Genomic DNA, 25,583 nt, shown 5'->3' with positions numbered 1-25,583 from the left:
TGAATTTGGGCTTTATAAATAAAATTGAATTGAATTAACATGGTCACTTGAGTCACTGCCATCCTAGTGGGCCCTGGCACTGTCTTTATTATGTCTTCTGCACACAGGTTTGTCTGATGCATATTTGGGGATGAAGACCAATGTATTTCACCATTCTTTGACATGAATGTCTTGCTTGGAGGAACAGGAATAACAATTCCCTCATCTTGTTTAAAATCAGAATCATTAGAATCAGAATTTAGCTCAAGATGGTCTTCTTCTGATCATGATCAGTGAGGACTTCCAGAGCCTCCTGCATTGTCATCTTTCTGCTTCTGCTGCTCATTTTCTAAAGGTCTGCCTGACAGGGTGTAATGTTGGAAGGACTCCCATGCAGAGATTCTTTTATATGTTTTGCCCCTGTTGACACCTATGCACCTCTGTGTGTGTGTGTATGTCTACGTGTGTGATTGCGATGAAATATGTCTGACAGCTGCAAATAAAGGAATAATTATTATAATAAGACATCCTTATACCTCCAGTTTGACTGCCGGGACAAATTGACCCGAAGAGTATCTATGTGATATAAACATGCACGGGGTGGTTGCATATATGTGAGATGAACCATTTTCATAATATATGTTGACTACGCTAATTAAGGCAAGCAGAAGAAGTTTCATGCTGAAAAAATATTTTTAACTTTTTTTCCTAGATGTTCAAACTTTAAAATGGTTCAATTTGACCCGTAACATAACAGGATGGTTAATTGGTGCCTCACACCTATAACCATTGTGTTATTCTAGGCACTTTAACATTGGGAGTTGGGTCATCTAGACCCGACTAGACAGTGCGCTGAACCTTTTTTCTTCAATGATTTGTGATCTTCATTGGTGTCCATGGATTACATGAAATCTTTCCACCTTTATCCACCTTTGTCATGGTAGGAATAACACGTCAAAGTAAGGGTGGGGTCATCTAAGATAGCACAAAGGATAGTGGGCCTTCATTTTGTGTGGGTAATCTCTGGAGTCTACATTATGGTCATGTCAGAAGACAAGGAGCATTCTACATCATGCCACACCCGATGTTGATGTTATGTGCTCTCATAAATTTATAGAACTCCTCACTTATTATTTAAAGATACTTTAAAAAGCACAGACTGCATTTCTGACAAACTTTATTCCTTTTCAAATGGCAATTCTCGGACATCTCTAAATTTGAAATCCTGAAATAAAGACTGAACTTCTTGTCAGAGGGATTTAAAGCCAATATGATATTCCCTTAAAAGATTGCACGTTTATCTCAAATCTAGCATCATCAAAGTGGTGTACAGGGGGACTAACTACCTTCATGTTAAGCAGCTGAGACAACGTGACACACGTGCAAAAAACCAGAGCAAAGAAGGATTAGTGGCCTCTTCTCCCAGAGATACACATCAGGATCATAACGTCACAGAGATATGATGAGGTAATTACAAAATAACAGCATGATCTGGAGCTCCTGCTGACTTGATTCAAATACTAATAGAGTGCACAAGAATTTTCGGGACATGTGGGTGCTAAGACCATCAGCTGTATGGGATGAAAAAACCTAAAAAAGGGCTTGTAGCTGCCAAGAAATCAAACTTTAAAATTATTTTGGTTGGTAAAGAGGAAGAAGCTCTGGGCAAAAGTGAACCCTTCCAGGTAGTTGTTTAAACCATTATCAGAAGCTTTGATTAACATTTGAAAAATATCAATATTGTCTCTCTGAACCCATCATCACCAAGACACATATAAAGACTAGAGCCTTAAGCTATAGTTTTGTTCCATCTACGTCAGGCTGGCATTGTGGAGGAAGGAAAGCATGAGTTTATAGTCGAACAGATTTTCTTCTCCATCTGTTAATGTGAGCTCACAGCAATGTGGCGTCGTGCAGAGATTATCAGATTTAGTACATCTCTCCCTGTTTCTGTCACCACTGTAATACTCCTTGGCACCTCATTTGTTTCATGTCAACATTACTTCTTTCTCCCCCACTTTTCTCTTTCTCCTCTTTTCTAGGCTTGACTTGAATTATTTGCATACAAATCCACTTTACCGGAAGCCAAAAAGCACTATAACTCCAGAGTGAATTAAATCATTTATTCATTTTCACTTTCAAAAAAAGTGCTGAAGGTAATGACAGTGACTGTTAGCTCTATAAATTAGAAAATAATAGAACCTGTTGTAATTCCCTTGCTTCAGATTACCTTATTGTCTACAAAAGAGTCTTATTTCAAAATCAATATGAAGGACTTTTTCATAATCTAATCCAGTGGTAACTTCACAGATACAAAAATTACATTTTCTAGAGTTCTGCATATCTGGGAACCTGTACAAAATGAACCTGGCTTTGCCTGGAGTGACAGGGACTGAGCTTCTGACCACTATGAGGGTATGAGAACAGAAGGTGAATGGTTGGATGGATTACATAGCCTCTCTTCTTTCATCAATAGTATAGTTGGCCAGCTATCATGGTTTAATGCTTATATTAACGTGCTTTGAAATTCTCGTACAGGTGAAAAAGAAACCCAAAAAAGCTAAAGAAAATTCATATTTTTTTCATAAAACATGACTAATAAATGGAATAAAAAAAGAGTAATCTTCACCAAAGTTGAATTGTGCTATGTATATACGCAGATGGACAGCTCAGTTGGTAAAGTGCAGAACTGGAACCCTGGGTTCAATTTCCAGGGGCAGAATGAACTATTAATGGGGCAATTCCCTTAACAATGGTGATCTATTAACATGATCCAGTGAGGGTTCTTGGGCAAAATCCTTAACGCTACTGCCTACCTTATATCCTATGAGAAACGATGAAACACATGTCATGCCGGCTCAGACGTTGCCTGGCCAAACAAGGTCTGCGTCAGGTGCTGGGGGACCAGAGCACCCTGATAGAAAAGTGGGCAACTGGTACAAGACGCAAATGGACCAAATATGAGAACATGGTTCAGTTGGAATGCTACTACTCAAGCAATCCCACTCAGAGGGGTTACATGTAGAGCACGTGTAGCGAATGGATGCTTTGAAACCCATAATCAACATTAACTTCCAAGCAACTAGTGGCTCAATGTTCCAAAAACCACAAACGGCAACTCCTATCACAACTTGAGACTGAAGCGATACAAAACAGTTCCACCACGGGAGAGCCAGAACACCAAGTCAGAGAGGAGGCCATACTACACTTCCACCCTGAGCTTGGGAACACAGCCTCAATCTACAGATACGCTGAGCGAGGCAGCAACTGACATGAAAGACAAGATCATGTCTAGAATGAACACCAGGCAAGCCCGATACCAACTTCAACGGTTAAGTGATGTACCACCTGAAAGTCTCCTGGAAACTGTGAATGAAGCATTGTGGGCAATCCTTACCACAATAATCACAGAAACCAATGAACCGGTTTACACAATTAAGTAGCAATAATTCCAGAGATGCCAGCTTGGGGGTCACTGCCCAGAGTGCTCCAATTAGCACGGGCACCACTGTCACCTTCACTTTCCAGGCTTTCTCCAGTTCTTCTCTGAGTCCCTGGTATTTCTCCAGTTTCTCATGTTCCTTCTTCCTGATGTTTCCATCGCTTGGCACTGCCACATCCACCACAAAGGCTTTCCTGTGTTCTTTATTCACCACTACAATGGTTGGTTTGCCATTACCATCCTAACAGTCTGGAGCTGGAAGTCCCACAGAATCTTTGCCCTCTCCTTCTCTACCACCTTTGGAGGTGTTTCCCATTTTGACCTTGGGGTTTCCAGTCCATATTCTACACAGATGTTTCTGTATATTATGCCACTTGATTGTGGCGCTCCATGTATACTTTACCTGCTAGCATCTCACACCCTGCAGTTATGTGCTGGATTGTTCCAGGCATCTCTTTGCACAGCTTACACATTGGGTCTTGTCTGGTGTGGTAGATCTGAGCCTCTATTACTCTGGTGCTCAGGGCTTGTTCCTGAGCTGCCAGGATGAGCGCTTCAGTGCTGTCCTGTAGGCCAGCCCTTTCTAGCCATTAGTAATAGTAGTAGCCACTAGTAGACTTCTTGATATCAGCCACTTCAGTTATGGTCCAGTGGTACATCCCATGCATGGGTTTGTCCTCCCATGAGGCTCTGTCCTCCACCACTGCATCCTCTGCTCTCCATTGCCTGAGACATTTACTGAGCACATGGTAAGTTGGGACCTTTAGCTTGATGTATTCATGGCTGCTCCAAAAATGCATAATTTCCACTTCTGTCTGGTATCAGGTGTCCAATGTGAAAGCAAACCATATCAAATGAAAGAGAAACATGTTTTAGAGTTTCTCGTGTAATTCTTCGGAGTCTGCTAAAGTAAAAGCGTCCTTAAATAATAATAAAAGTAAACAGGCAAATGAAGCACAAGCTGACAAAAAAAGCAGCTAAAAACCTCAGACTTAAATTTACTAAGCGACTAATGAGAAACAAGAAGCAACTGCATGTTGATTGCTCGCCTGGCATCATGCAGTTTTATTAGAAAAAAAAATCTCCATTTTTTATATTGCAGATTAATAACCAATCGTGGACAATTTTTCTATTTACAATGGAAGCTCCTTCCATACTGTTGTTATCAAAGCAGTGCAGCTTCTGCTTTGTTGTGTTTGCCAGAATATAGTTTTTAACATGACTTGATTTTATTTAATATCATCAAACAGGGAAAGCAAAAGTATTAAATGGCATTTTCTGTGGTTTCACTTCCATTAATCTTTCATAGCTACCATGATTAGCCATGAATGACTACATTTTTTTTTCAAAAACTTGATGTTAATAAGATATAGTTAATAGAAATTAGGTTACCGTATTTTTCCGAGTACAAGTCACGTTTTTTCTTGCATAATTTGGTTGGGACTGCGACCTACACAGGTGCTATTTATGTGATTTAAAAAAAGAAAGCAACAGAGCTTTGGGGTGAGCATTTACAGAACGTGTAATGCAAATATGTAATATTTGATTGTGCATTCTCCTCTTCTAGTTGTCATAAGTCGTGTTTTTGCATAGTTTTGCCAGGGATGCAACATACTCAGGTGCGACTTGTCTGATTTAAAAAAAAATTAAAAAGAGCAACAATCACTAGAGGGCACTGTAGATGTATATCAGTATTTGGAACTGATAGCAAAGCAGAAAAAGAAGTGCCGCTCAGTCTAAACTCCTGTGCTGTCCTAGGCACTTTGAGATTGGGAGTGAGGGTAATCTAGACCCCACAAGACAGTGCGCTAAATTTTTTCTTCAATGATTTGTGATCTTCACTGGTTTCCATGGATAGCATGAAATCCTCTCCACCATTATCAACCTTTGTCATGGTAGGGAGAACACGTCAATGGTCATCTTGACCCCATGATAGCACAAGGGTTAAGCAGGCCTTGGTGAAATTGATCCAAAGTGACACAGAGTGTAAGGAATTCAACACATTTAGTGATTTGAAGTGATTTAAAGAGTTCAGTTGACTTGTTAGCATGTTCTTTATGCTTTGTTTTTTTTTTTTTTTTTTTCACATGTTGCGCTAATATATGGAAGTGAAGCATTCATACATTCAGTCTATTATTGTTATCAATGCTGTTATTATGAATTGCCTTTTAGATCATTTTCCCTTATTTTTTTATATATTTATTAAATATTAAATACATTTATCATGAAAGGACGACTTATACTTCAGTGAGACTCATGTATATGATTTTTTTTTTTCTTCTTTGTTATGAATTTTTTGGCTGCTGTGACTCCGGAGCGACTTATACTCAGAAAAAATGTGATAATCGAAATAGGGAGGAAATTATTTTAACAAAAGGTCAAACAGCCTGTGTTTACCACATTGAAAGTATAACAAATGTAAATGTCATCTTTGAAAAAAAAAAACTTGATAGAAAATTGACTGATGAAAAACAAAAAGTTATAGTGACCTTCTGCTTTTACAGTGTCTCATCCCTATGTTTTAGATGTAGAACATCCACGGTAAATGGAAAATTGTATCTACATATTGCACTGTGCTGCCTTCTTGGAAGGTCCAAAAACCGTTACAGTCACAGTCCCATTCACCCATCCACACACACGTTCACATGGCTCCGCTGCTGAACCCTGGGGCCAATCTATACACACCAGGGGCAAAGTATGGTTCAGTGTCATGCCCAAGGACTCTCTGACAAATGGGCGGGCACAGTGGGAACCAAACTTGTGATCTTCCAATCAGAGGATTACTGCTTTGCTGCTGCAACAGGGCCGCACGTCTACATGCCTTCCAAAGTCAACGAGCAGTGACGCTGAAGGAATACAGCACCGGGAACACATTTTTTATCTAACAGGACTTTTACCCCTGAAAATTGAGATGATTCGAGTCAGAAGTTCATATATCCTCCACGCTTGACCGAAAACATTAAAGTAATAATAGGTTTTCTATTGCACCCACACCTCTTAACAGCACATCAGCCAGTGCATTACCAGTGATGCATGTACATCAGCTGGGAAATGAAGCGGTTTCTTTAGCTCCTCAAACACTTTACCTCTAACCAGCAGTTTTTTATTTGTGCAGTTTGATGATGATTTCTGACCACCCGCCTCAGAAGCATGGTCGGTTCTCTTTTCTGAATATGTCAAAATGTCAGGAAGGCTCACATAGCCACAAGCACACATACACACACTCTCGCTGAGAAACATGGCCCTGTAGAGCCAGTCTGTCAATCCAGATATCAGTCAATATCAGTGTCCAGTAATGGAAAGACTGATTTACAGAGCGCGGATGCTGCCCTGCCATTGATTTGTTGAGTTCTCGCTTTACTGAACACTCAGAAGATGGAGAAAGGAGCAGAGTTTCTGGAGATGGTTTAATCCTAAGAGAAAAAATGAGGAGTGAAATAGGAGAATGTTAGAAAGCTGTGAGAAAAGAAGAAAGATGGAACAGCACCATAAATGGACAGTTTTTAAACTCACCCAGCATTTCTTCACACTGTTATCTGACAGCTGCAGTGATGTTTACGACTACAGATCTACGGATTTACATAAAACTGTACATCAATATTGAATGTATCATGGGAAACTCAAAGCACACGTTAAATTTTGAAGAAGAGCAAGTCTGAAAACTCGCTAAAAATGCAGATTTAAAGATTTCTTCTGATAAATGGTCATTTTTTTTAAATATTTTTTCTTCCTATAATTAAACTATTTAATTCTAGTATTGAAGAGGAAAATACTAATTTTTCCAATCATGTTCAAAGCTTTCACTGCAAAATCAAACTGCTGCTGGTGGTTAAAACAGAGAGATTAAGTTAAATAGGAGACGAGTGGGTAGATGCACACAATGTGGGGATTAGCAATGCTGCCTCTGATCATTTTTAAATTCTGGCATTAGTACTTTAATATCTAGTTAAACTACTATTCTGTGGATTAGATCCGAAATATAAAGTGAAGATTTGGCATAACTTCAATAAAATGGATTATTTATTTTCCTATCATGCCTGGACTGCTTTCACTTTAGCTTCTGCGCTGTGATTTCTCTTTTTTTTTTCATCACTGGTTTTCTCCAATAACCAAAATGTTCATGTTTTTGCCATCAGTGGCCTCTTCTTTAAAGTACCCACACCTACATTGTGCCAATGGAAAACATGATCATGACCTCCATCAGCTCTTAGGCCCGGGATTATCTTTACCCTGTTGGTTCTGCACCTGAACCAAAGCTAGCTGGGATTTGTTCTAGAAACTATCCACCAAAGGACTTAATTGTCACCTAAAGTTACTTAGCCTATCACTGAGACTCAATTTACATTCTATTTTATTATTATATCTTGATTACTATTTTACATTGGTCTCTTGTTTTTCCTCCAGAAGCCCCAAACTCCCAACCCAGGGTCTTTAAAATTTGTATCTATCTGTTGGTGTGTCTATCCAGCTATTCATGCATGCATCCATCCATCCATCCATCCATCCATCCATCCATCCATCCATCCATCCATCCATCCATCCATCCATCCATCCATCCATCCATCCATCCATCCATCCATCCATCCATCCATCCATCCATCCATCCATTCATCCATCCATCCATCCATCCATCCATCCGTTTGCTGATCTATCCATCTATGTACACGAAACTAGACAGACAATTGTTTTCATAAACTCTATTAGTCGATGAACTGTCATTTTTAATAAAAAAGTCACAGGAGTGACATTTTTAATTCTAGTTGCTGCATATTATAAGATGGTGTTTACAGCGTTTTCAGAATAAAATCAACATCTTCCATGCTGTGTCTACAATATGAGTTAATTTGGTAGATGACCTTTATGATGGCCTTAATGAACTTTTATAGGATGTGAACATAGTCAGGTGTGTTCACTTTGAGAGGTGTTTCTCTGTTTGTGTTATAAACCACATTGACATCCGGCAAGAAAAGTCAATCGCACATGGATGACACAGACGGTGCGCACCAACCTTACTCATTGAGTCATTTTAATGACAAGATATTGAACAAAATCAGTCACATTTATGAATAATTAAACAAACATACAGCTTGAGTGAAGTCACAAATAAGATTCAGATCAATTTCCCATGCAGTCTTCAACTCTCCAGTCAATCTAAAACTGTACCTTGCTCTTGCTTTCATGTCTTCTGTCTAGTTTTTCCCCTCTCCCCATTTTTTTCCACGGCTCGTGCCTTTCCCCCCGTTCACTCCTTCTTGTCTTGTCTTCTGTGCCGCTCATGGATCATTAATCTCCACGTGGGGCTGGAGTGCTGCTGTGACACAATATAGAACTGCAGTAGAAAGTCATCCACTTCAAATCTGGCTCAAAGAGAGCTCAGGGGATTTTTCAGTTGCTGGTGAACTTTTCCTTACTGCTAAGGTTAGCATATAGATTATTAACAAGTTGGACGAAGTATGAATCAGTGGCAGGGGACTCTGAAGCAAATATGCATAAGTTAACAGGGTTTACAGGATGCAGCAAGCGTAGGAAATGGATTATTTAGGATTTCAAACCATGCTTTTGTAATGATTTATGAACCTTAAAAACTAATTGCAGATTCCATTTGTTTGTGCAGACACTGTAGTTTAACAATAAAACACAACACTGTGTTTTTCACTAAAGCCTTTCCCTTTTTTCTGATCTAAGGAGTGAGTTTGTGTGAGAAAGCCATGGAGAAGAAAAAAAACATGGTATTACCTTTCTGTTGACTGCTGGTAAACCTGCAGTTGTTTTGTTTATATTCTCTTGTAACTGCATCTGTTTGCTTCAGGAAAGCTGCATATTCCATGCAGGTCCTACGGCTGTGAGCTTGTTAGGGAGGCTCTGGCGGTGCTTTCGGCTCATTATGTGGCTGTAGATGTCACTCAGGCTGAAAAGGTGCAAGCACTGGCATTCCTCTTCAACATGATGTCTGACCGTGTCGTCAACTTTCTACATCTGTTTATGTTCCTGCGCACAGGGTAAAACCAACTCTTAGTTTACTTTTGTCATGTCCAACCAGTCTATTTTGGCACATTGTAAGGTTGGATGGAACCAATTCCGATCAATGTGGCCATCCTATTTAAGGCTTCCTTTTTGGTGTTCAGATGCGGGCAACATCAGGGAGGATCTGTCTTGTCTATATATATTTATAGTCATGATGCTACCTGCTGATTGTTTGCAAAGCTCCATACTTTTTTGCTGCTGTAAATACAGAAATGTCCGCAGTGTAGGACTAATAAAGTCCTAACCTATCCTGTCCTAAGGGAGACATACAGTGGTCCACTGACATCACAGAAATAAATGTGCTTCATGTTTAGCACAAATTCTTGGTACATCTTAAGACATCTGTCTCATAAATCAATAATGGTAGTATCGGGGGTGGGTAGTATCGGGGGTGATGCTGTAGTATCGCGAGACCCAGCGAGACGAGTGTGGTGAGTCGACTTGGCGGCGCGTAAGCATTTGAACAAACATTTTCGATCTTGTTTCATTTTTCCGCCATATTAAAATATTTCCTGCTAACTAACACAACCTGTTAAGAGTATTAAGCTTCTGTCAGCCTGGAGGACCTGGAGAATTTCATTGAGGAGTGTTTTAATACCTGCAACATGGTGAAGCCCAGAACCGCCACCACCACCCCCTCCGCCAAGCGTGAACGGCCTGAGGACTCTCCCGGGGCTGTGTCCTCTCCGGGCAGCGGAATGAGCGATATCCTGGATTCGATTGACAAAAAGCTCTCCAGCTTTGATGGCCGCCTCAATTTGCTGGAGATCCTCCATAGAGAATTTCAAGGTCTGCGGGAGTCTCTGGAATTCAGCCAGCAGCAGGTGCGGGAGCTCGCAGCGGAGAACCAGGCCCTCAGAGAGACCGTGAAGACCCTGAGCAATGACACCGCCCGTCTCTCCGAGGAGAACCGATCCATAAAGGAAACCCTCCTGGATCTTCAGTCGAGGAGCATGAGGGACAATCTAGTGGTCGCGGGGGTTCCAGAGGAGGTAGGAGAAGACCCCGAGGCCACCGTCAGATCCTTTTTACAGGTCCACCTGAAGCTCCCCAAGGAGGAGGTGCAGAAGATCTCCTTCCACAGGGTTCACCGCCTCGGAGGAAGAAGGTCCGACCACCAGCGCCCGCGTCCTATTGTGGCTAAATTCGAACATTTCAAACAGAAGGAGTTGGTGAAGGGCCGCGGACGGGAACTGAGAGGCACGCATTACAGCGTTAATGACCAGTTCCCGGCAGAAATCCTCCGTAGAAGGAAGATCCTGTTCCCGCTGAGGAGGAAGCATCTTGCTGCTGGTTCGAGAGCGATTGTGGCCGTTGACAAACTTTACGTGGACGGCCGGCTGTTCCGGGACCCGGAGATCACCCCCTGGCTGTGCTGAAGGCTTTCAGATCCGCGCTGAGAACATCTGCGCTGCCCAGAAGAAACCCGCTAAACTTACTTCAATGAATGGAAAACCGGATCATCAATAATCCACACCTCGATCGCAGGAAAACAGTCTTTTTTTTCTTCTTCGTCACCTCAGTCCCACTGATGTTTCTATTGTTGTTTTGTTGTTGTTTTCGTTTTCCCTTCTATCTCTTTTTTTCTTTCCTTTACTCTCCCCCCCCCCTCTCCCCCCTCATTATATGTAAATCACCTGGAAGCAACTCATCCTCGGTAAGTATTTATTTATGCACGGAACGGGCGCGCGCACACACAAGCGCACACAGGGGCGTGCACATGCGATCCCGCACACACACGCCGACATACTGCAATCACCTCACACAGGCTCTCATAGGACGCACGCGACACGCAGCTCACATAGCCAGAAAACGTTCACGCGCACAGCGCTTCTCAATGCGGGCACGCGCACACGGACTGGTACACAAGCACTACTTAGCTTTACACCTTTTCAGTCAGAGCAGTTATGAACAGTCTTAACATCGTTAGCTGGAATGTGCGTGGACTTGGCTCCGAGCCAAAGAGACTGAAAGTGTTAAATCACCTGGATGGTCTAAAAGCAGATATAGCTCTACTGCAGGAGACCCATTTATCAAATTCTTTGGATCACCTTATGTGCTGCTTACAATTTCCAGTTATATACTCTGCCAGTTACAACTCCAAACAACGAGGAGTTGCTGTTTTAATTAATAAAAATCTTAATTTTACTCATAAGGATACAGTTACTGACCCAGAAGGCAGATTTGTAATCATTAATATATCCATTCAGAATAAGGACTTTTGTATAGTGAGTATTTATGGTCCTAATGTTGACGACTCTTCCTTCTTTCACAGATTCTTCACCTCACTCTCAGTTCACTCTGACTCCACAATCATTATAGGAGGAGACTTCAACCTTGTTTTGGACCCTGAACTTGACAGACTCAGCACAGCAGCAAATCAGCGTACATGGCGATCTGCAAGTATTCTAAAGCAGTACATGAATGATCTGGGTCTCTGCGACGCGTGGCGCTCATGTCTACCAAACACTAAAGGGTTCACCTTTTTTTCTCCAGTTCACTATTCACACTCCCGTTTAGACTATTTATTAATCAGTAACTCTCTTTTAAAAAATATTCAAAGCTCCAATATCCATCCAATTATTATCAGTGATCATGCACCAGTCTCTGTAAACATTTCTAGGGAAAAATCCACACCCTCTGGTACAACCTGGAGGTTTAATACGTCTCTGTTAAAGGACCAGGAATTTCTTGAATTCTTTAAAAAAGAGTGGGCAACCTTCTTAGACTTCAACAATACTCCAGACATCCCACCGTGCGTTCTTTAGGAAACAGCAAAGGCAGTCATGAGAGGGAAAATCATTTCTTATTCAACGCACAAAAAACGCAAAGAGAAAGCAGATTTATTAGAATTAGAAAATAAAATCAAAACCCTGGAGACTGCTTATGCTGCTTCTGCACAGGAACACATTCTGAGAGATCTGAAAAATTTAAAGCTGCAGTTAAATGACATCATTAATAAACAAACACAATTTCAAATACAAAGGCTACGACTTGAAAGATTTGAAAACTCTAATAAATCTGGCAAATTTCTGGCTAATCAGCTTAAAATTAACAGAGAAAAATCATCAATCACCTCTATTATGGACCAAACAGGAAATGTCACCCATGACCCGGTCAAAATTAATAACGCATTTGAAAACTTTTATAAAAACCTGTACACACCGCAGATCAATCCGTCAGAGCAAAGTATTGACTCATTTCTTAATAATGTAAACCTACCCAGGCTAAATGAGGATCAAATCACAAACTTAGATTCTCCGCTCTCGCCGTCTGAACTTCATGAAGCTCTGTTACTTATGCCCAATGGTAAAGCACCAGGGCCTGACGGCTTTCCTGCTGAGTTTTATAAAGAATTCTGGGAACAACTGGCACCAACATTTTATAAAACTGTCACATCTATTAATGAGAGCCAATCAATGCCACCTAACATGAACTCAGCCAACATAATTCTTCTTCTTAAACCAGACAAAGATCCCACTAGTCCTTCAAGCTATCGCCCTATTTCTCTAATCAATGCAGATGTAAAAATTATCTGCAAAGCACTAGCACAGAGAATAGAAAAAATCACTCCTCACATAATTCACTTCGACCAGACTGGATTCATCAAAGGCAGACACTCGGATGATAATGTCCGTAGACTAGTTAATATAATAGACTTTGCCACCATTAAAAACCAGGAAATGACGGTACTATCGCTGGATGCTGAAAAAGCCTTTGACAGAGTTAATTGGAAGTTCCTTATTGCTGCCCTCCAGAAGTTTGGTTTTGGAGAAGCATTCATCAATTGGATCAAAATATTATATCACAACCCCAATGCATCAGTTAGAACTAATAAACAGACCTCAAACAGGTTTTTTCTTGGAAGAGGAACCAGACAGGGCTGCCCACTCTCTCCTTCTCTTTTTGCTATATTCATTGAGCCTTTAGCTGCAGCAATAAGACAGAATGAGAGCATTATAGGAATAAAAACCAAACACAGCCATCATAAAATTAGTCTTTATGCGGATGACATATTACTGTTTTTAAGGAATTTACATTCTGTAAATGAAACAGCAATGATCATAAATGAATTCTCCTCCATATCAGACTATTCCATTAATTGGAATAAGTCTGTTTTATTACCACTCAACAGGAATATGGAACAAAGACTCACAATTCCAGTTAAAACAGGAAATATCAAATATCTGGGTATCTACTTTTCCCCCAAACTATCAGAACTGGTGCAGCTAAACCACACCCCATTACTGAAAAGCATACAGGACGATCTAACACGCTGGACCAAACTGCCTTTGTCCCTTATGGGCAAGGTAGCCACGGTTAAAATGAAAATCTTACCCAAGGTTAATTATCTCTTCTCAATGATTCCCACACAACCGCCATTAAAATGGTTCAAAACATTAGACTCATCCATATCAAGCTTTCCATGGAACAACAAACCTGCAAGAATTAGTCTAAAAACTTTAAAATCTGCAAAAAACTGTGGAGGATTAGAATTACCTAACTTCCACAAATATTTTCTTGCAAATAGATTACAATACATCTTAAAATGGTTAAAAAATAATCCAGAAACCAACTCATGGTTAGACTTGGAACAGGCGTTATGTGGAAAGATCAACCTGTCACAGCTACCATTTATTAGCCAAACAGTTAAAAAACAGGATTGTTTCAAAAGCATTAATATAAATGCCACCTTAACAGCCTGGTGGGAATTTCTCAAAATATCAAAATCATCAATTCAACCGTGCAAAATGACACCCATCTGGAACAACACGGACATCCTTATTAACAAAAAAATGATTCACTTCCCAGCTTGGCAAGCAGGGGGCATAAAACAACTAGAGCACGTAATTATTGATAGAAGATTCATAACCCCCCAGGAACTTCAAGACAAACATGGAATAAATAACTTCTTGGAATATCAGCAACTTAAATCAAGTATTACTAAAAAGTATAAAATTAAAGACGACGATTTAAAGCTACCAGATGTAGTTACCACTCTGATTAATTTTTCAATGAATAGAACTCTCTCCAAAATATACAAACTTTTATGTAATTTAGATAACAATATTGCCCTTCCAACAAAAAAATGGGATGCAGATTTGAGCATCAGCACAGATGAAAGCTTCTGGTCAGAACTTTGTCTAAACACCTTTAAACTGACAAAAAGTCCAAATCTGCAGCTAATCCATCTCAAAACTCTTCACAGAATTTACTACACTGGACAGAGGATGTTCAAGATGGGTCTCAGTAACTCAGACATTTGCGAGCACTGTGATAATAATCTACCCGACAGCTACATGCACGCACTGTGGTTCTGCACTCCTGTCCAGGCTCTCTGGCAGCAGGTATGTGCCGATTTATCAGTCTGGCTTAAGGTTTCAATCACTGCCTCACCGTCACTTTGTGTGCTTGGTGACATGAGTGCCATCGATATAGAAGAAGGATTAGCATCTATCATTTTCATAACTCTTTGCATTGCCAAAAAAACTATTTTAATAAATTGGAAAAACAAGAAAAATATAAACATAAGTCAACACAGAAATCTGCTGTTTGATCATATCAGCTTGGAAAAAATGTCAGCCCAAAGCTCAAGTAACTTTGAAAGAATTCAGTCTCTCTGGTCTCCTGTGGTTGACTCCATGACTTAGGGGGTGGGGGGCTTGGTCGTCGCTGCTCCTTGCCCTTCTGCCGTGGTTTGGGGTGGGGGTCGGGGCTTCCGGTGCCTGGCGGGGGCGGTGGGGGGCTCCGTTGGTCGGGGGGTCGGGTCCGGTGCCTGGGTGGGGCGGGCTGGGGCGCTGCGTGGTCCTCTGGGCTTGGGTGTGGGGGTGCGTGGTGGGGGGGTGGGGTGGTGGTCTGGCTTGGCTTGGGGGGGTGGTCCCTTTGCCTGTGCTGGGGGGGGTTGGCGGGGGGCCCTGCTCGGGTGGGGGGGGCCCAGCGGCGCCGGATGGGCTGCCCATCTGCACCTGGGGCTGGGATCGGCCCTTCCCTGGCTCTGGGACGGGACGGGACAACCCTCTCTGGGCCCCCGGTCGCTCTGGGTGTCACCCGCTTCGGCTGCGGGGTCTGGGGTGGGGTGGGGTGGGGGGCTTGTCGGCCCTGTCCTGTGGGGGGGCGTTCTGGGGGGGAGGGGGGGCCCATTATTAGTACGGGTCGGGGGGGCTAGCGGGTCGGGGTCTCCGCTGAGGCAATCAGTGGTTGCCTCGGCCGGTTGGCCTCCTCGGTCCCGTCGAGGCCTGACCAGAGCTCTTCTAGGGCCGGCGTCTGGGGGTGGGGGCCTGGGCTTGCTCCGGGGGGGGGCGACGCTTTCTGGCTCCTCTCTCTCTGTGTGGGGTGGGTGGTGCCGGGCCTGGGGTGTCGGCGCCTCCGGGGGTGGGCCCCTGGGCTGGGTGGCCCTGGCCCCTTTGCTGGGGGTGGGCTGGGGGACGGCTGTTTGACCACCGGGGGACAGTCTACCAGCTGTCCCCAACTTACCCCCTTCCTTATATAACCTCATATTAGGGTGAGGGGGTGGGGGGTCTAGCCTGCGATGCGCATTGGGGGGGGGGCTACTTGGGAGTGGCCCCCCTCCTATGGTTGCCGTATGGAGTGGGCCCCCCCTCTTTCGGTTTTATTTGCACCTTAGACATGTAGGGTCCTTGGTAGGTGGGGTGCTTGGACATCACTGCAAGCAAGCAGCAGATGTCCTCCTGGCACCCTACCCGCCAATTTTAACCGCACCTTAGACATTTAGGGCCCCTTGGTGTGGAGGGTGACGGGACATCACTGTGAGTAATCAGGAGATGTCCCCTTAGTGCCCTACTCGCCAATTTTAACTGCACCCCCCTTAGTACACACACCCCTCCCCCTTCAATATATACATTCAAACATAAACACACACACATGCACACAAACACCCTCTCAAACACCCATACACGCACACACATTTTACAAGGAAGGTGGGACCTGGGTCCATCTGTCCCCTACCCCTTCCCTGGTGGGGGGTGCGGGCCCCTTGGCGATGGCGGCCGTGTCCCTTGGGTGCCGGCTCCCTGGGCCCGGCAGTGCTCTCTCCGCACGGTGGGGGGGTTCATATTACACCTGAGCCGGGGGTGTTCGTGTCCCTGGGGGGTGGGTCCTGGTCCTTGCCCCTGGGCGCTGGGCCCCGCCAAACTTCCAACATGGCCGAGCCTGGTCGGGCCATATTTATAACATCCCTTGTGGGCCGCCCTTTTTTCCCCGGGGTTCCCCCCTCCTGGGCGGGGGCGGCGGGCCCCTGCCTTGCTCCTACCTGGACCAACCGTGGGCCGGGTGGGTGGCTGCCTGGAGTGCGGAGCGGGTCTCCCTTGGGGGGTCCTGGCTCGTACCTGGGGTCGGGGCGGGGGGATGCCCGGAACTCCTGGGTGGTGGTGGGGTGCTCGTCTGGGGCTGTGGGCGTCCCTCTCCGGTGGGGCCCTGCGTTGGGCTCTTCCGGCGCGGCGGGGGGCTGCTTTCCTGGCTGGGCTGGGGCGGCGCTCTCTTTCCCTCTGCGCCTCCCTGCTCTCTGGCTCTGGGGGCCTCGCGGCGGTCCGGCTGGCCCTGGCCTGGGTGGCGGTCTTGGTCGCCCGGGGGGCGGTTGTTCCCTGCCTGTTCCCGTGTGGCGTTGGGGGAATTCCGGCTGCCGCTGCTGCTGCGGCGGGGGTATGGGTGTGGGGGTGGCTGGGCGCTCCTCCTCCTTCTTTTCACATTCCACCATCCATTTTAGAAGAACATAAACACTCACCTGAGCACAGGTGTTAGCTCACCTTTGCACTAATAGTTTGCATGATTGAATGAATAAAAGATTTCACACTAGTTGGTTTAAAGGCATAGGTATGCGTTCGTGAACACTATCTGTTTTGTGTGCATGTTGACATGTGGACATTTTTGCGGCTAGCAGGTGTGTTGATAATATTTGAGTGTGTGTGAACAGGCCCCGCCCTTTTTGTACTACATTTGAACCGTACCGTAACGATAAACAACCAGTAAACCTGTCTGCTCTATGCTGCTTCATGGTCTTACCCCCCTTCCCCTCCTATTATCACCCTCCTACCCCCCCCTCTCTCTAACGTCCCTCTCTCTTCTTCCCCTCTTTCCTTTTCCGTCCGGTCCAACACCAAAGATTTTCAAACATGATTGAAATTAATAAATTTTGGCCTCAATTACAAAAGGGGTTTATTCAGACATACCTTTGGTTTGTCTGAAGATGAATAACCCCTCTTGTTAAAATAAAATATGTCCAACACAAGAGGCCCTCAGCTCTCATCTGTTTGCCTAGCTGTTGGACAGGACAAGTTAAAAAAAAAAAAAAAAAAATAAATAAATAAATAAATAAAATAAATCAATAATGACTGACAGAAACCGAAATGGACGCAACTGGAGAAAATGAAACTAAGACTTTAAGATTCTCAAGCTTTTTTAAACCATATAATGACATCAACCTCGCGATTGCTATTTGCATTTTAAAAGCTGTGAGCATGTACCTATATGTGTATCCAATACACAAATATACACTCAGTGGACACTTGCTTAGGCACACCTGTCCAACTGTTTAACACACAAGTTCTAATTGGTCAATCAAATGGCAGCAACTCAATGCATTTAGGCATGTAGACATGCCTAAAGGTAATTCTGATTTTGTCTGGCTTTACCTCTTGCCTTAACTTCCTTTGGTTTAACAGATGTAATCCTCTGTATAGTGTCATAAATTCCAATGTTGAACTCTGTATGCGACATGTTTAAATGTTGATAAAGAAATTTGATTTGCAAGTGTCTACTGTCGGTAGCCTAATGCCAATAATCAAAGTGCCCTGCAAGAAATTAAACGTTTTTTTCCTTCACTAACAAGAGCAGTGGAGTCCCACAACAAACACTTATCTTCAAAAAATGAGTACTGACACCTTCATCTGTATCAGTTATCGATACAGACACTATGAACTTTATTGAACCAATGAAAAGAGTAAACAAAAAGTGTGCAGTTTTTAAAAAAATTACTATTTAGACTCTAGATTTCCCATTAACACAAAACAACATTATATTTTTCAGTTATACAATTTACAAGAGTACAAAAATTCGTAAAATTGAAGTCAGTGTGCTGCAAGAACGTTTACGTAAATCAAAAAAATAATCTTTTTACTATTTTAGTTGTTCCATCTTTTTCTGAAAGTAGGTCAGAGTTCTGCACTGCTGATGCACCTGAGTGAGCATGCACTGTTCAGACGGATGTTTTTAACCAGGGGGAGGCACAGCCTGACTCCTGTCTGTGCACCGGGGGCCCTGGGGCTGCTGGAGCAGGGATGAAAGCAAATGTGCTTTCCAGGATTGAGACCTGGGTGTTTCTTCTCTGGCCGGCAAGTCAAGCAGCTCGGCGGGGGGTCTCTAGAGTGCTGGCGGTTGTTTCACTGCCTACCACACCGTTCAGTCAACACTGAGGGGAAGGCCATTTATTACAAAGCCATGTACCTCCAGGAAGACCCCACAGGACCCTGAAACATCATCCTGTGGATTTGCTTCCCTGGCATGACTCTAAAGTTTTTCAAAAAAATTATAAATATGTAGATATCTCTTTTCTAATTTCTAATCAAAGTAAATCTCATATGAAGTTTCATGAGCAGTGGAGTCAAAACTCATAAGTGATAGCAAATGTTGTCCAAATACAGAATTGCTTTAATCATTGCTCCGTGAAAGATTACAATTCATGTGAATCTTGGCACACATGCAGCCTGCAAATTTGAAGTACTGAATGGCTCATAAAATAGCAAATGACCCTTTTTTCTCACTCTTTGTTTTTTTATTCTTTCCAGATGAAGCTGGTGGAAATCTGACATCCCTGCTGGTTCAGCCTATCTCCGCCTTTCTGGCCAAGGCTTTATTATCATGCGTGTCCATGGAAAATGGAAAACAATGTGTTCCTCTGGCCATGCCGCCCAATGCAGGTAAAAACTACCAAGCTGCTTTTGAGTCTGATCCCAGGAAGTTTTCAGCAATGTAATCAGTAGTAAACTCATAAATATTCAAACAATTTGACTTACGCAATGAAATCCACATCTGTTCACACAATGCACAATGTGTATTAAAGAGGATCTGCATGTTTTCCCAGACAGAATGTACCACTCGTGTGAGCAACAAGTCAGTGCAACGGTGCTTCGAAGGGCTGATGGCATGTTTAAGCAAAAAATCTTTAGAACGGCTCCAGGTTGTCCAGAGCGCTGCTGCGCACACGTCACCCCGTTGTTAATCCAGCGGCACTGGCTCCCCACCAGTTTCCGTGTCCATATTAAAATCCTGGTTTTAACATACACAGCTCTTAACAACCAAGCTTTTGAAGCCGTAGACCCCCAGCAGGTCCCTGAGACCATGTGACCAGGGTCTGCTGCTTGTTAAGAGAACCCGATTAAAAACTAAAGGTGACAGAGCCTTTGCAGCAGTGGCTCAGTTGCTCTGGAGCTACCTTCCTCTCAGCCTCAGATCTGCAGCCTCAGTGTTTTCTTTTAAAAAGCAGCTATAAACATATCTTTTTTAATTTGCTCTTTTATAATTATTTTTATGTTCTTTTTATATTCTGTCTTGAATGAGCCCAAAACAACCTCCATGTACATTAAAATTGACCTCCGAGGTCAAAGCACAAGGTCTAAGCTGTGCTGTGCTGGGTGAAAAGTAGGCAAATCTGCACAAAATATCAAACACAACACTTATGGGTAGGTAAAGGTGAAGTAGACGAGACACATTGTGCAGATTTTTCCTTTTTCCAACCCCCTTTGAACCTTGCACACTGTGCAGGGTGCCCATTAGGGCTCTTGAAGTAATAAGTGTGCGCCCCTTCTGTGCAGCCTGGCTGTGAAAAATTAGGAAATTAGACAATCAGATCATAGTTTTATGTGGCATCCTACAGGCACTTAAGCATCACCTGCTCACGCCACGGGCTTTTGTGCGCTGTTAGTGGGGAGCGAGTTTGCTCACCTTACTGACAACTGGAGTGGCGCGACAGCACCACCAGTACATCATGACTGCATGTAACTTACATTTTCCTTACAAATACTTTACAACTCACTTACCAATTCAATTCAATGTTATGTATATAGCCCAAAATCACAACAACAGTTGTCTCAATGGGCTTTGTACTAGTGATTGTAAAGTAAACATAAAACCATAAGGATCATGACTACAAAGAATAGGAAAATTCTTAACTGCACTAACTAAATAGACTAAACTAAATTGGGCATCCCTGCCCTTAGAACCCTACCACGCGCACAACATTTTTTATCTCCCTTAAGATGGTCGCAAGAACCTCAAGGGAACTTTGTAAGACTGTAAGAAGATGTTTACAACCCTTCATGGCCCTAGACCAGGGCTGCTCATTCCTGGTCCTCGAGATCTACCACCCGGCCTGTTTTCCAGCTCTCCCTGCACTGCTTGCTGCTGATTGATTACCTAGACCAGGTATGTTCATTCAATCAGAATGTGGAGACATCTGATTGGGCTAATCAGCAGCTAACAGGACTTGGAGATCTGGAAAACAGGCAGGGTGGTAGATCTCGATGACCAGGAATGAGCAGCCCTGCCCTATACAATCCAAAAACCCGCAGCACCTGTATGGGTCACCCCCGTCGCATGCATGAGTGCATGTAACTAAGGCTTAAGGAGATGGTAAAAGTGAATCATGGCAAGCCACAAAGTTTCCAGAACAATGTTCTGCCTACAGATACATTTTTTGACATCATCAGTCTTTTTACAGACAGAAAATGAAGGATACGAAACATGAAAGAGACTCTGTCATGTTCTGATGCTGCCCTACTTCATCTGCACGGGGTGTCTTTCATCGATGCAGGTCCTATAAAGTTCAAAGAGTGTTAAAGCCTTTTGCTCCCATAAAAGCTTGGTCTCGGTTTCAGGTTATGATCCAAAAAGAACCTAAAACACAAACAGCTGAAAAGATCCAAGAATTGCAAAGTGCAAGTATTGATCTAATCTTGAGTGTCTTCTAGGAGTCCTAAACTAAATCTGATTTGACATCTGTGGAAGGAACCAAAATATGTCATGTGGAGAAGACACCCATGAAAGCCGATACTGTTAACCCTTGCGCTATCCTAGGCACTTTAACATTGGGAGTTGGGTCATCTAGACCCACTAGACAGTGCGCTGAACCTTTTTTCACTGGTGTCCATGGATTACATGAAATATTTCCACCTTTATCAAACTTTGTCATGGTAGGGAGAACACGTCAATGCTTGGGTGGGGTCATCTGAGATAGCACAAGGGTTAAAGCAATTTGTTCAAAAGCGATAAACCAAAATACCTGCTTCATAAAGAGAGAACTGGAAAATCTGACTTACACAGTTCAAGGGTTAAAATCTTTACTGAGTAAAAGTATTTCTTGGATTTGGGTTTATGTCATGTTTAGGCAGGAAATCTACAGCAGTTTTAGTTATGAAGAAAACAGCTAAGTGTTGAACCAGCAACCAGCTGCTATACAGACAGTTTGTTTGACCCTTTTCTTGTAAACCAACAAACTGCATCAAAGTTTGGGCAATGATGTGTGAATAGCTAATTTTACCTTATTATCAGAGTCTGCAGCCACTTTAGAGTGACTTTGTCAAACTTTAAGTGGAATAATTTGCCCTTCAGGTTCTGATTACACTAACCTTTGAGGTGCCCACTTCAGCCAAAGATCACACAGTGCTTGTGCTCTCCCTCAGTAAAAGAACAAGTCCTGACTTTACCATCAATAAATTCTCAATGAATTGAATTTCTTTCAGCAACTCTAACAAAAAAATTGAATACAACACATCCTAATTTAATCACAGAATTTCCAGGTGCTGTTATTTTCTTATATTTTTTGTTCTCTCTTTCCATAAAAGTATGTTTTGTTGTAAAAATACATGTCATGAGACTTAAAAGCCTCCACCGGCCCAGATCCTCCTGATGTGCCTGCATCAGTTCTGCTTAAAAACATTTGATTTCAAAGCAGCTTTAATGTTTGCTTTGAGAGTCTTTTCCTCACATCCGTACTTCATTATTCTGTCGATAGAAGAAGCTGCGCTTTTGTGAACTTCTTCAAAGCCTTGTGTGAAGAAGCATCAAATAATGCATCCAAGCCTGGAGTCACAAAGATGGTGAAGCACAGATCCAGTCAGTTACTGCAGACTTCTCACCTGCCGTTAACCACAGCCAGGAACTACTTACAAGTTCATCATAAATGCCTAATTACACCTCTAATTTAGGAATATCCATTGTGGTATTTTATTTTTTTTTATTTAAGATAGGGGACAGCGCATATTAATAAACATTTCTGTCAATATGCCAGAGTTAGCCAAAGGGCTATTTTTCATCTGCAGTCCCTGATTAGATGTTAAAATCACCCTAAAAGATCAAAATAAAATTACATATTTACATAACAGTACCTACATTGCATTCAATAAAATTAGCAGTTAACCTAAAAATAAATTGGTGATAAAACAAACCAAAATCAGACAAATTTAAGAACATACGCGCACATAAAAGGCAAGACAGTAGCGAGGGTCGGCGGGAGGAGGTTTACTCAGTGTTGACAGCTCTGATTGTCAATGAGCCATTTCTTTAATAGTGTCTTGAATAAATGCTATGTGTTTTGATTTCTGATAGTTACGGGTGTGAAGTTCCACTCAGTAGCAGCTCTAACAGAAAAAGCAAAAAGACTTTTTCTGAAGGGAATGATACAGTCACCTGTGACTGCACTCCGAGTTCTGCTGTGATCTGCTGCCCGGATGTTAAAAAAACTGGTGAAGAGGAGGGGATGATAAGCCATGAATGATTTTGTACATGAGACAGAAATTTGAAAAGTTAATCATACGTTCACACTAGACTCGGAAACACATGTTTTTGGAGCGACCGCTTTCAATGAAAAGTCTATGTAAACTTACGTGAATGCGTTTTATGGGCTTCCACTTTCAAAAATGTCATCCTCACGCAATTGTTTTTGAGTCTGCTTGTAGGCTCTATGTACAAAATGCACGCCGATTGTTGAACCAGTCGTGTTAAAAGTTTAACCAGTTTAACTTGGACCATTAAGGGACTCGGATGTGGTAGTGTCATTTGGGTCTTTTTCAAACACACAGAAGTGACAATCGTTTGAAAATTGATCATGGAGGAGAAATTAATAATTGCAGTTTGTGCCTGGACGGAATTGTGACACCAAGTCTTTCTTACATGGGAATAAGCTAGGAAAGAAAAAACCTGGATTTGCACCATTTTAGACAAGCCACTTCCAATTGTGAGTATATGTGCTAGTATTGGATAGTGATAGACCTGTGTGAACACCATATTAGAGGGCTGCATTGGGATTGGGTTCCGTAAATCTCGCGGGATTGGGCGGTTTGAATTGTGCTGCGGGCAGGAGCTGGTGGCAAAAAAAAAACCCCGCGGGATCAGTGTTGCCATGAATATCTCATGAATATATAATAGCGGACTACGTTAGGCTGTGCGGCTGTTGGATTCTTATGTACTGAAGCTCTGTGAACGCCTAATGGCCTCTGTCATCTAACCTGTTGTTGTGGGTGTGCAACGCCCCGCCCCATCTCTTAGAAATTGTGTTCTTTAAAGCCTGATACCGCGGTCGCGAGTGGGTGGAGCTACCAGCTAAAGTTATGGTCTGATCGCTGCATGGAGCGATGTCTGTTTACATCAATGCATGTTAGACACAAAGAATGTGGAGATATCAGGTTTATTATTCTGAAGAGTTCTGCATGGTAATCATGTTTCCATGTTTGAGTTCATGAGATCGTCCCAGAGAAAGTCTCTGCTTCAACTCCCGCAGTGAAAGCTGTGTTTGAATCTGACGCACGTGTTTCCATCTCTCTGACAGGGTTTGAAACCAAAGCCCCTCCCCCGCCTCTTTACCTGCTTTTCCTCTCTATCTGCTCACCTGTCCATATCTTCTGCAGCTGAGAGTTGTTTTTCCCAGCGCTCCTCAGTCTGTTTTACATAGAGGGCGCAAAATACGGTCATCATAGGTTGACACGATAGTCGGGGCGCTCCAGCGCAGCACAAGGATGAAAGAGCTGTGACTCTATCTGGCAACACTGCGCTGGATAAGGATGGAGCAGCGTGCCTGGCAGGGACATGAGGTCAATTCATGAAGCAGAAAAGAACCTCAAACGAGGTTCATCGTGAGACACGCATTGTGTTCAGATCTGCGTGCCGATTCCCCACTGAGGCACAAAACAGCAAAAACTGGAAAAGGCTGAAGCTAAAAAAAGTATTTTTCCGTCAAGAAAAAAATAATTCATAGATTTTCAGCTCTGTTGAACCATTACAATGTTTTTTTTTCCTCCATAAATTCAAATGACTTTGACCTGCATCTTTACCAGCTCGTTCAGCGCGCTTCAGGCAGTCTGTCTGCGCGCGGACACACGCACACACGGGATGATCATTTTTAACCGAAGGCAGAACCTCCTCCAAAACCATCAGAACCAGAAAAGCTAGACATCACTCTATCTGAACCTCCCTAAGCCAAGGAGCACCTGTTTTCCCCATGGCAAAAACATCTGGGAACGTGTGACCTTCAGTGAACAACAGGATTAGTGAAAATAGATGTAATAATGATGTTGCACATTATACACAAAAGAGGAATGCATGAAAAGATGAGGCTGGAGGAGGGACATGAATCTCTTTAATAATATCAATACAAATACGTGGTTTTTTCCTGCGGGACGGGAGACGATACAAAATCAAAGCATCTCTATTACTGTGCGGGACTAAATTCTCAGAGTTTTGCGGGTGCGGGCGGGAGTGGACATACATATTGTGGGTGCGGGCGGGAGTGTAACGCATACATTGCGGGAGCGGGCGGGATTGGTCAGAAATTCGGCGGGCGCAGGCGGGAGTGGGATGAAGAAAATAGTCCGGCGCAGGGTTCTACACCATATGCTAAAAACACGTACAAAAACCTGAATGCACCACACACGCATTAAGCATCACTTGCTAGTGACAAATACTCCAGCGATGTTCACACAAAAATCTATAGTGTTGATAAGTGTCAAAAATGCGTGTAATCTGCTCTTCCATGCTGAAACTGTGCTTTATGATTAGTTTACATTCTACCGCACCATGAGTCTGGATCTTTACAGGATCATCCCAACACACTGAGATTTGCTTCTTTTCCAGT

General features: G+C 43.0%; 1 protein-coding gene across 1 annotated transcript in view; it reads left to right on the top strand.

Moving 5' to 3' along the window:
* Positions 1 to 25,583, top strand: part of naaladl2 (N-acetylated alpha-linked acidic dipeptidase like 2) — a 520,425-nt gene that overhangs the window by 308,343 nt on the left and 186,499 nt on the right. The window contains exon 11 of the mRNA XM_020702830.3: positions 19,246 to 19,377. Within this exon, the coding sequence (XP_020558489.2) occupies positions 19,246 to 19,377 (132 nt within the window). The remainder of the gene's footprint in view (positions 1 to 19,245; positions 19,378 to 25,583) is intronic.

Source organism: Oryzias latipes, chromosome 4 (genome assembly GCF_053564925.1).
Source record: "Oryzias latipes strain Hd-rR chromosome 4, Olatipes_Hd-rR_3.1".
Lineage (NCBI taxonomy): Eukaryota > Metazoa > Chordata > Actinopteri > Beloniformes > Adrianichthyidae > Oryzias > Oryzias latipes.
Note: the sequence above shows the minus strand (reverse complement) of the source record. Positions and strands in the feature narration are given on the sequence as shown.